This window comes from Entelurus aequoreus, linkage group LG05 (assembly GCF_033978785.1).
Source record: "Entelurus aequoreus isolate RoL-2023_Sb linkage group LG05, RoL_Eaeq_v1.1, whole genome shotgun sequence".
NCBI classification, from domain to species: Eukaryota; Metazoa; Chordata; class Actinopteri; order Syngnathiformes; family Syngnathidae; genus Entelurus; species Entelurus aequoreus.
Window position 1 is genome coordinate 40921183 of NC_084735.1, and position 12733 is coordinate 40933915.

The 12733-nt window shown below is 38.3% G+C and overlaps 1 protein-coding gene across 1 annotated transcript in view; it reads right to left on the minus strand.

Annotated features, from left to right (window-relative positions):
• Window positions 1-2195: 2195 nt before the first annotated feature.
• fgf11b (fibroblast growth factor 11b) overlaps window positions 2196-12733 on the minus strand; it is a 108659-nt gene continuing 98121 nt past the window's right edge. Inside the window, 1 exon segment of the mRNA XM_062048108.1 lies at window positions 2196-10849. Within this exon segment, the coding sequence (XP_061904092.1) occupies window positions 10713-10849 (137 nt within the window). The 3' untranslated portion in view covers window positions 2196-10712.

Below are 12733 nucleotides of genomic sequence, written 5' to 3' on the forward strand. Positions count from 1 at the left end.
GCATCCAAACAACAGAAGAATAAGTGATTATTACATTTTAACCGAAGTGTAGATAGGTCATGTTAAAAGAGGAAGTAAGGAGATTTTAACAGTAAATTAACAAGTAGATGAATAATTCATTTTCTACCACTTGTCCTTAATAATGTTGACAAAATAATAGAATGATAAATGACACAATATGTTACTGCCTATGTCAACAGACTAATTAGGAGTCTTTGTTTGTTTACTTAGTACTAAAAGACAAGTTGTCTAGTATGTTCACTATTTTATTTAAGGACAAACTTGCAATAAGAAACATATGTCTAATGTACCCTAAGATTTTTTGTTAAAAAAAAGCCAATAATGCAATTTTTTGTGGTCCCCTTTAGAAAAGTATAGAAATCATTTTAGTACTGGTACCGAAATATTGGTATCGGGACAACACTAATCGCTACTAATTTAGGATATTCCGAAAGACCTATATACTATTAGGCAGTTGTTTATTTATAACGGTTTGAAGTGTAGTTTTAGGTTTGCGAGTTTTGTGATTTGTGAAGAATTGTTTGGTGGCAGCATTGAGGCATTTTAAAGAGACACTGCACTCTTTAGAAATTTTGCCCATCATTCACAATCTTTCTGTAAGACAAGAACACATAGGTTTTTCTTTTTTTATATACATTTTAACTAGTAAATGAATGCGAGCAAAAGTCTGCTTACAATGGAGCTTATGGAAGTCGCGTCAGAGTGTAGCAACTCCTCAGTTTATGTCCATATCATTTTACTATCAAGGTGGGAGCCATGATTTATGATCTAGAATACATTTTTGCAAGCTTTGAAGCGAGAAAGCAGCTCCCCAGGTCATGATGACAATACAGCAGCATAAGGAAGTTCCTTCTCTCTAATCAATGCGCCGCTAAAAGTAGGTACTTAACGTTAGTGCTTATAATAACAATATGGCTGATACTTGACTAATATTCAGGTCACAAAATAAAGTATTGTTGGCGCTTTTTGGATGGTTGTTTTTTGGGGTTTTATGGTCGGAATAGACGCAATGACGTCATGGCTCCCATTGGCTCTATTCTGAGCTGACTTTTATTCACGTTCAGTTATGAATTACAATGCATTTAAACAAAATATATATGTTCTTGTCTCTTACAAGAATTTGAATACACACACACTTTAAAAAAAAGTACAGTTCCTCTTTAATGAGCAGCAATTTCCTGTTGCATGGGTTTTATGGTGCTTGTGTGTTTTGGATCATTTCTGTGTTTGAAATGTTTGTGTTAACAATTTTGTTTTGCACAATGAAGGACCGTAATGTTGTATCCATTGTAAACAGTACAGGGGCCTGGCTATGTTTTGTTGTAGAATTAATTCAATGTCTCCAAATTGGGCCACAAATGTTTACTTACACAAATGTACCTTTTATACAGCTGCTCCTTGCAGATTCCTAACAATGACTTACACAATTCATAATAGAGTATAAAATAAAAAGACTCAAGATGTTGCATAAGTGAAGCCCACCGCACAATCGCTCATCCAAGGCTACGGTACATTTTTGTGTGTGGAACAAATAGACTTGTCATTTAGCTCATGCTCTCCTCTCTTTAAACGACAACGGCAGCCTTGCATGAAATATATAAGCAAAACAACTCAGGTAAGAATGGAAAATAGTCCATCAAGTCATGGACATTGCATAAATACAGCAGAATATAACATGTGTATTTTGGTTGTACTTATTTTTTATTTAATTGATCTGTTACCCCTCTTGCATGCAATTAATGACAACAGCAGCCTTGTGCAACATTTTAATTATCAGAACAAAATAAGACTGGAAATAGTTAATCAATAAATAGTTGGTAAAAGTTTTTAATACTATTGTGATATTGCGATACTAAATGTGGATGACACATTCTAGCTGTGTCTTGCAAATTTGGCAACGAAAAGCAAACAAAGACTTCCTCAACACAATGTAGCATCATTGCTAGCAAACTAGCGGTTACTCTCCATTCCCAGTGCAGCTTCTAAATCACTAATCCTTGCCGCCATGGCTGCAAATAAACTACCTTTTTTTACAAGTACTATCATCACTAGCGGACAAGGACTAGCTAAACATGCTACAATACACACCATAGGAGGATACAAAAAAGCATAGCTGACTGCTAAGCTAGACCTTCTGAATGTAAACAGGATTGGGTATATCGATACAAATATCGACAGTAATGATATCAAGTATAGTAACGGTATATAGTCGACACTACAATAATTAGAGCGATATTTTTACTATCACAAAATGTTTATAAACTCCGGAATAAGAGCCAATAGTAGTTTTTGCTTTTGTTTAGTTACTTTGCCCTATTGACTTCATTATACATTTTGTATGTAATAATAAGGGAATAATGTAATTAATTAAATATTAATTGATGTTGTCAGATAACAGTTGTGATAAAAAATTAAATCATTTATGAACCTAGAAAATTTAAAGTATGAATTTTGAATATGAACATTGGTATAGCTAACTACTTGCTATTGGATCGATACTCAAATTAATTTTAGTTATTTTCCGGTGTGGACGCCTCAAAGATGGCTTTTTTTCCTCAGCCCTCTGTACTGAAATGTTTTGTTGTTGGCAGTAGCGCTGAGTGTGTGTGTGCGTGTGTGCGTGTGTGTGTTGTGTGTGTGTGTGTGTGTGTGCGTGCGTGCATGTGTGTTTTCTTCTTCTTTTTTTTATTGGTGTAAAGCACTTTGTGTTGCAACTTGCTTGTGCATGAAAAGTGTTGTATAAATAACGTTTGATTGATTGGGTCGTGCTTTGTACACCCAAGCCCTAAGAGTTAGGATTGTCAAAATTCTAAAGTGGGGTTTACCTTCCGATTTTCTTTTGTTCATTTAGTATTTGTAAACTGGAAGAAAAACTAAAAACAAGACTTAAGACACAACACTAGCAGCACTGCGTACATCCATACAAATATATGCTGCTTTATTCAATACTATGCCAGAATAGTACACTCCGCCTTCCAGTTCAGAAGTTATAGAAATGTATACAGGTTTGATGGAAAATCAGGTGATTCAAGAGGGTAAATCCAGGGCTTTTGTCCAGAGGGAGTCATCCCGTTTGAGTCAAACCACAGTGAAATAGTTGGCAAAAAAAAGAAAAATCACTTTTTCATTCTGGACAAATACAAGGTATTATTGCAGACCATGGATATATTTTGCAATCCATTGCCATTTAAACCACAGTTGATATTTTCAGGTCCTTGAGTATAACCGGTGACAAGTTCCTGTTACGTATTGCTGGTTTTCAATCCTGCTTGTACTGCAATTGTATATATAAAAAAGACAGATTCCGCTGCTTCATTTGGCTCTTTTGGAGTCTAATGTGTGTCTGAATCCGAAGGCGTCTGCAAATTCAGGCCTTCCCTCTTTGGCCAATCAATGCCAATGCCCATTTTCATTTATGGCTTAAAAATCTGTTCTCCTCTTTCTCTCAAAGTGTCCATTTTTTGGAAGACAAGAATATTGGCTTGAGACAGAGAAACCCGGAGTCCAGAAGAGTAGGAAATAGAGAAAAAGAGGAATTTCTGCGGAGCTTTTTGGAAGACGTGCGTGACAATAACACCAGCCCACAAAGGTCAGTGCTGGTGTTGGCAGCACACTTGTGGGCTTTGGTCGGGTTTCTTCCCTCTGTTTTCACTTGAGTCCATCTTTCACAAACATATAACTCCGTCACCAAGTGGGATTAAGCAGGGAAGAAGGTCACATAGGGAGCACATTTGCAAAGATGCATCGGTGCAAACCAAAGTCGAAAACAGAGTAAAAAAGAGAAGAACCACTCTGCCTTGTTGGAGGGGTTTACATTGGAGATTAAAGAAAACAGAAGCAGACAACATGTATATTTTCATTTCTGAACAAGAAAAAAAAAGACCTGACATTGAACATTACTTATACAATATACTGTACTGTATATATCATGGACATAACACGCATGTAAAATTATAGAACTCGGACACAGTCACAGTTATTTTTATATTGACACACACTGTTAAATAGCTTATAGAGATCATATAAGTTTATCAACCCCTCCAAAACTTCACTCACATAAGATGCCAAGTTTGAGATAAAGAGCTTCTGTGCAAAACAAGTCATTATCATTTGAAGATAGGAAGCCAGTGAAAAATATAGTTGTTCCTGTCATTGGTCATAATCTGCGCTCATGTCCTCTTTCCCCACTTGAGTGAAAGCACTCAATGACTCATCCTTACCATTTACATAAATTAAGGGGACAAAGTATGAAGAATGCTTCTCAGTTCCAACAGTTTAAAATAACTACAAATTGCAGCCAATAAAACATACTTTTCAAACAGATACTCCATCATAATCTTAATTGGATGAGTATTTGCCTGTTAGTAGTTCCAAAATTGTGATATTGCGTCAAGTGTGTTCACTTTACATATTTTTATACCATTGACATATGTCAGGTGCAAGAAGTCTATATCACTCAGTACGTTTCCATGCACTAAATTAGTCTGGTTTCTCAATTAGTTAATTTTTTTATATTTTCACATCTACGTGTGAAGTTCAAGTATCCATGCACTTCCTCTAATGTGACTATTAGTCTTACGCCATGTGCCTACCGGCGCTTATTTCATTTTAGCGCTTTTAAATGAATTGATTTTCCGGTTGACCTTTGATGTCACACTAGCCATCTGCAGATCTTCGCAACTTCTTTTAAAATTATGGTCCGTTGTAATATTGGCACAGATTACAAATATTACGTCTGTAATGGATGTAATGTATGTTGATGTTCAATAGCAGACAGAATCAAGGAATTATCTTGGATTGCGCTACGAACAAGACGCTACTACCAAGAATGTATCGGGGCGGATGCAGGTCCGAAGCAAAGCCAGATCAGCGGAAGAGTTTTTTTGAAGGAATTGTCAGACAAAGAATCCTGGAAACAATATTTTTGAATGTCTCGGAGTTCATTCATAAGGGTCTGTTGATTGATGGAAGCTAGGAGTTTTAAATCCTGAAGACCGTCCGTGCCATGGTTGATACTGTTCCAGATAAGGTGTGCAATGTCCTGGGCTATCTTGCCAGTTGTGCAGAATACAGAGTTATTGCTAATCAGTTTGGTGTGCACAAATGCAGTGTGAAGAGTTTTGTGTATACTTTATTTTTCAACTTTAATATACCTGCTTTCATCTTATTCGTATTTCTTTCAGGAGTCCAAATTAAGCGGACATTTTACATTTCCATAGGTACTTTCTTAAATAAATCTTTGTTTCTTTTTTTTTTTTTTTACCATTGATGCACTTCAAAATGTTTGTGAAGCAAATAAAAAGTATCCTCTTCATGACAACTGTTGCTACATTTTATTGAATGGTACCTGCTTCCGGGTTGTATCCCTCGCGTTGAGACTAGTGCATGCGCGATACGAAGGGTCCTCTCTGGCTGCACACACTCACTCGAGAGATCTGGTTTCTAATCGCATAATTTAGGTGTCTTAGTCCGACTTTTCAAAAACCAAGCACGATCGGATTAATGTATTTCCATGGGCTGTTGGAGGCTTATTTAGAGCCAAACTACTTGAGAAATCGGACTAATTTAGTGCATGGACACGTACTGAATTAAAATGAACCATTTGCCATGGTAGTAACAGTCAGCATTTTGGAATTGTAAACCCTCCTAAACCAACAAATTGTGTTTTTTAAAGCTAAAAGCAGTACATCTCATCACAATATAACTTTTGCATTTGCAGTGATTTAACATAAAGTGTACTTTAACCACAGTTATTTCCATTAGAGGGAGCAAGTTTTCGTAAATAGTCATGTATGCACTGTACTGTACATATATGCTGTGAGTAGACAGAACATGCAGATACTTCAGTGCTGCAATGATGTGCAGCACACCTCCAATTAATTTTTGGACTGTAACGGGTTTGCATTTACAATTTTACAATCAATGTGCAGATTAACTAAACTGCAGTGTGAGTCTGAATTACTTTGAATGGGCTGTTTGACATGGACTTTTATAATTGTCTTGTTAACACTGTATGTTGCACCTAAGGGCAGAACATTTACAAATATTAGTCCAAACAAGTGTTGTTTCATATTGCAAGAACTTAAAATCTCAGTTTGCATTATTCAACATAATGATCACATAAAGCAGTAAGTTGTAACTTTGAAAACAATAACCTCAGATATTTTCAAAATAGTACATTGGTTTGTACTGATGAGAATGTAGGCTATTGCCATCACAATGCTGGATTTCTTAGTATTTGTCTTTGATGATTTCCAAGCCAAGGACCCCCAAACTGATGGGGAAACTAACCCTAAAGGTATCATGTTAACTTGTGGTTTCTGATCTGCAGGGTAGGCTTTTCCCTTCTCTGCTTGTGTTTTTTTGTTGAGGTACAAAACAATATTTTTTCTGGTGCACACACTTAAATGACACCTATGATGATTTTTGTTGATGATTTTCTGACTTCTAAATGTTATTACACTGTGAATGTGAATACCCGTGTTAAACACTGCCAAACGGTGAAATCATAAGGCTAATGTATTTTGGCTTGAGCTTGCACACACTTTTGGATGCATCTGCTCATGTTGTCTTGCAGTCTGGCTACTTCGTGAAGTCACAGCAAGTTGGACGTACTTGTTTGGACATCTAGTATAGCGCTCAGCTTCAGACTGTGAGGAAATACATAAACAAGGTAGGATAAAGTATTATTTCCACATAATCTTTGCATATGCATAATAACACTGACAGGTGACATGCAGGGACATACATGGTGCTAAAAGGAGCTGTTTTTTTCTGAAACTCTGAATCAATCACGAGTGTGCAGGTGTACTTATTGTGACCGAGTAAATTCATACAATGTTTATGACGTTGCTTTTCGACTATGTCTGGAATATAAATAGCGGTGACGACTCCAAGATAAATATTTAAACAGTGTACATTTTCAAAAGATAAATTAAGATACTTTTGGAAAGGGTGGGCCGTGGTTTCATTTGTAATCTGGGAACGCCTCCACAAACAAACATCTTGCAGACAGACTCAAAAACGTGTTATAAATGGGACTGTTTTCTAGACCGCAAGGCAGTGTTTTAAATGTAGATTAAAATGGTCATAGGTTCCCTTTAAACATAACCTAGCTGGTACCTGAAAATGAACTCTCGGCCAATCTTCTGGGAACCTGGAAGACCATGATGATTGGCACAGCAGCGATCTTTGTTGGACGGGCAGGTAAATAAACTTGTGCATTGCTTGAAAGACCTTCTGTGATGTCTTTTGCCTCCATTAATACGTTGGTGTGCTGGATCAATGTTAATGTATCTTTAAAGACATTTACATTTGTTGAAAAACTGCCAAGGGGGCAAAGAATATAAAAAAGCCAGAACAACCAAACATTTCCCAATTCCCCTGCAGTACTTCCGTAGACCACTTTTGAATACCTCTGGTTTAAAGATTTGTATTTGTGGACCAGCCTGCCGCAAGTCTTTTGATGTGTTGCTGTAAATACTGAGTTTTCTAGGCGTACCTTTATCGGTGAAAAAAATATAGATTTTTTTTTATATTAACCACAACGGCTATAACTGTAGGGGGTGTCCTAGAGCGAATAGATACAATGTTTTATTTAATTTATTTATTTTGGGGCGGTAGGGTGGGGGTGGGGTTGTGCGCTTTTACAACTATAAGTTAAGTTATATATCAACCAGTTCCAGTGCTGGAAATGACCTTTGTCAGGAGTTGAAAATCAAGTCTCAACTCATATGTGCTAAAGGGTGTTTATCTGCTTACTCTCAAGCTGTTTATAACCAGAGGAAACAGTTAGTCAGAAGCAAATATCGATTGCTCTGCAGAAATGAGACAACGTCTGTTCTCACCCACCTGGCCACTTGATAGCATGTATGCCGAGAAAACACAACTCTGAGTTTTTTTTTTAACAAAATGATTTTGCTGTCTCCGCCAGACCTTTGAGTAATTTTTGCAACCATCAAAAGTTGGCTCTTCTCTTGTTTGTGTTTTATTGAATCTATCGATCATTGTTTGCCATGCCCTTTGTTTCTCTCTTTTCCTCTCTCTGTCTTGTCTCACCTAACTTTTAATCAAAGACCCACATACACACACACCGAAACCCAATAGATCTTTTTCTCCAAAGCAATAACAAACAGCCCTCTCATAACCCGTGATTAAATGTTTCATGCACTTTCGACTTACTAACAACTTACTATTTTCTTTAAACTTTTAACCAAATCCATTTTCACTTGACTTACAATATCAGGCTATTTCAACATTCTCTGTTCTTTTCTGTCAACTTGGTGTACTGCAGTCTTGAAAACTTGCGGGGGCCTTCTTCAGCGTGAAAAACACTAAGAGCTGTTTTTTAAAGTGTAGAGAAATATTTTTTGTACTGTATTATTACATTGTGACACTGTCAACGGGGTGACAACTGAATCAGCCTATTAGAGAGATCTACAGTACTCCATACTGCTCTCATTTTGATATCAAATAATAGTTATAAACAGCTATAAAAAAAAAAAAGTTTTGTATAAACACATACAATGCATTTTGGGAATTAGTAACACCCCTTGCCCCCAACCCCCAAAACAGGAAGCTTCATGACAAATAACTTACATTCTTACATTCATTATAATATCTGCATGCCTCCTACATCCCTGATAAGAGCCTTGCATACCCTACTGGAAAAATTCCTTGTTGGCATATTCCACATGCCAGTCTTTCAACATTACCAGCCTCCACACTAAATGTCACACTCAAAATATAAAGCCTCCAGTACACTTTCTTTTTCCAATCTTCACATAACTGATATCATAGTAATAATGTGTAAAACGGAAAAAAAAGTGTCCTCCTGTTGTTTTCTTTTGCCACAATATTGCTATGTTATCTTTTTATTTTCAAAACTGTTTCCAAAACATGACAGATTTTTCTTCTTTTTTTTTTTATTTTATTTTTTTTATTTTTTTCCCTATCAGTTACTATATAGCCTTTTGTATTAAAGCTATATAGCTACAAATCTTTCACATGGACAATTTCAAAATTGACACTATCCCTGTGTAAAATGTACTTTTCATGGCCATATTGATTATATTTCAATCTACGTCACAGCTCTGTTGTCTGTTTGCTGGTTTACATTAACAGAATATTGTTCTTTTAACATTCTTTTTCTTGCTTTAGTGGTCACCACCCAAAGCTCCCCTTTACTGTATTTCTAGAGCGACACAAATTTGCATATATTCTAAAAAGGCGCCAAAACTTAAATACCATACACGCCTAAAAAAGGAACTTAAAAGTGATAAGATTCCACACAATGCATCGCCTGCTCCACTGCAGAAACAGTGCCATGCTTCTTCCTGAATGACACTGTTAAGGTTACCTGCAGTAAGTATCCATTCCCTTGCACTCGTTTACACACAATAAAGTGTATCTGTACAGTCAAAGACATCTACACACAGGGGTTACAGCGCAGTCACACCAAGACATCCACTCAGACAGCTACATTTTTGAGGGTGATTCTTCCAAGGTGATTTGATAAAGTGAGCGGGTGGATAAGCTGCCAGACATCGTCAGAATAACAAGTGCTCCACGCTCAGAGGCTCCTCTGGCTTTGATGTTTGCCTTCAAACCCGGCTTTATGCTGACAGCAGATGCCGAGTGAAGTATACACTTCCGCTCGTTTTTCACATGACTGCTTTCTGATCCACACTGGATTGAAAATATGACCCAGTTCTTCATGTGTAGCGTTTGAGCAAGATCTCTAATAATAAGTGATCACCTGGTGGGTAGAAAAGCTTGGGAAGCGGATGTGACTTATTCTCTTTTCGTGTCTCAGTCCTTTATTTTTATTTCTTGATAGCGACTGTCCCTATTCATAAACCTATTGATTTATAGCTTTTATAATTACATTTAATGGATACTCTCTAGAATAATAGTGTTTTTATTGTATTTGTTTCTATGGTACAGAAATCTGGCACAGCTGGATTTTGATTGGGTTCTTGAAATAAAAAGGTAATAAGAAGAGGGGGCTTTTAGTGCTGAGGACCTAAACTTTGATCTGATAGTCTGTCCTCACTCTCCTCCTCTTGCTCTGACCTGACTTGACCCAGGATTCCAGTTGACGTTGTTACTCTCTGAGCTGTTTCATCTCTTGTTGAGCTTTAGTTGACCTTGATGATTAGCTGAGCTGGTCGGCAGATGGTGTGGGGAAAAGCTGGCGGTGCGACATCATAACCAACTTTAGGGATCAAGAGTGGGCCCATGGGTGGGGATTATGAAGTCGAGGCCGCTCGAGAAATGTGTGAATGGTGACTATAATATTACAATAGAAAAAAGCGCTGCATTGGCATGGGAGAAAAGGCAAGATTGTAAAAGTGACAAAGAAAGCCCATTATGACAGAAATGGGGTAGGATGTGCATTAGGAAATCAGAAGGGGCTAAGAAGATGACAAACACAGGAAGGAGGGGTGCTCGTTGTTCTGGCTCAGGGCCCAGGGCTGTCATTCTGCGGTGACAAGCGAGGGGGAGATGACTCCTCTCTCCACCTCTTGGCTGCTGATGTACTACTCACCCTTCATCCCTCAGCATCTTATAGTGCTCTTTTGGAATGTGGTGGCCCCTGAGGGCCATTCACCCAGACACCCTCTGTGCATGATGGGTGACTGTGTTCCAAGTGTCACTGTTGCCCTCTGACCCACCCTCTGTCTCCTGTGCTATGAGGCATCAGCCTTGGGAGCTTCTTTACGGCCATTCTTTAAGGACGGGGAATCTGATGTTTTGGTGGTCTTTCGAAGAGGACTCACAGGCTCAGGTGTGAGCTCATGTAGCGATGGCTCCTTGTACATCGCAACTGTGCAACAAAGATGGAAACATTGTGATTATTGGCTGTCATTTAACCAGAAAGCAAACCATGCTAAAAAAACTAACATAGGGATGGGCATAACAATCGATTGTTGAGGCTATGTTGTATGGTCAGCAAAGAATAAAAGCAAAATAGAAGGTACTACTTTGACAGAATGTTGTATTTACTGTAGTGTCAACTACTTTGATGGTTCAAGAAGAAGAGGTAAGTAAGGTAGGATGAAGAGATGCCATCTTTTTAAGGGCCGACTGCAAAACCACACATCAAAGTTATTTTATATGACAAGTGTACTCTGTTGTTTTTAAGCACCTACTCCAAAAACTCAAAAAAGTCAAAGAGGTTTTATATCACAGATGCTTTTATGTGCTATTTGTTTACAACTGACTGTAATGCTAACGCGGGTGATTCCAATTATTTTGGGCTGATAGTTGCTGCTAGCTTTTCCATGCAACAACACTGTCCTTATGTGTTTGGGCTCATCTCATGCTTACTAAAGATGACACTCACACTTCCACTTTCAACCATTTAGATCTATTCCGTGTTGTGTACATCTAATACAGTACCAAAAAGTTGTGGGCTAAAAGATCTTGCAAGTGCAAAAAAAAAAAATCCTCCTTGGGGCGAAGCCCCCCCTGTTCTTCAAACCTAGTGACGCCCATTGACATTGATATTGGTCTCAAACATCTTCTTTTCGCCTGTTTTTCTGCCCATTCATCCACCATATTTTTCTTGACCGTCTATTTTGGTGAAGAATTATGACGCCTTTAATGACGCCTTGGTCAGGTGAATACGACCCAATTGTTCAGACTGCAGTTGCATTGGATGCATATTAAATGTACATCCACATATGAAACAGCACCGTTGCCATTGACAAATTGAAAAATGAGATACATGTCACATGTGGGCAAAAAAAATCTGAATTTACCTGCAGTATGTGAACATAGCCTATATCAGACCTGGGCATTCTGCGGCCCGCGGGCCGCATCCGGCCCTTTGTACGTCCCTGTCCGGCCCGCGTGAGGCCAATTATAAATTACAAAATACATTTAAAAAAGTATCTATTTCGAGTGTGCAATACAACAGTGCTGCTTTTGTTTTGAAAAGCGTTATTTGTATTACTTCCGTGTGGACGTATGCCTCGTGCGCGCAGCGGCAATCACAAATACAAAATAAATTAAAAAAAACATCTTTGTCGTGCGTGCAATACAACTGTGCTGCTTTTATTTTGAAAAGTGTTATATGTGCGTATGTCCTGTGAGGGAAGGCGCACAGCGGTTATCCCGGAGACGCTAAAAAGAGAAAAGTTGATGACGAATGGCGTGTTTTAAAAAAGACATGGACTGCCAAGTAAAGGTAAAGCCGTGTGCTTATTTGTGGTACACATGTTGCTGTGTTTAAATAATATAGTGTAACGACCTGCTGAAGTAGATGTTGTCTTCTTGAGTTGTGTAAATGAGAAGTGAGGAGACGTGCGTGTGGAAGGAACGAGATATGTTGAGCTGTGTTAGTATAGCTTGCTCAATAAAAGTTTAAAAATTGCGTCAGACTTGCTGTGCACTTCTTCTGGACGCTACAATTGGTGTCAGAAGTAAAACTTTGTGCATACTGCGCTGCTTCTGTGCTACGTCATCGGGAGGTACGTACCACGTGAGGAGCTCGCCGCAAAGAGAGAGAGAGAGAGAGAGAGAGAGACAGAGAGAGAGAGAGAGAGAGAGAGAGAGAGAGAGAGAGAGAGAGAGAGAGAGAGAGAGAGAGAGAGAGAGCGTTTACAGGTGCAGCCACGCTGCTTGCCCCGGGGGGAATTCCGCCCTCAATGAAGACTCCCAGGTTTGATGGCAAGGCGAACTGGGAGGCATTTCATCCCACTTGTGA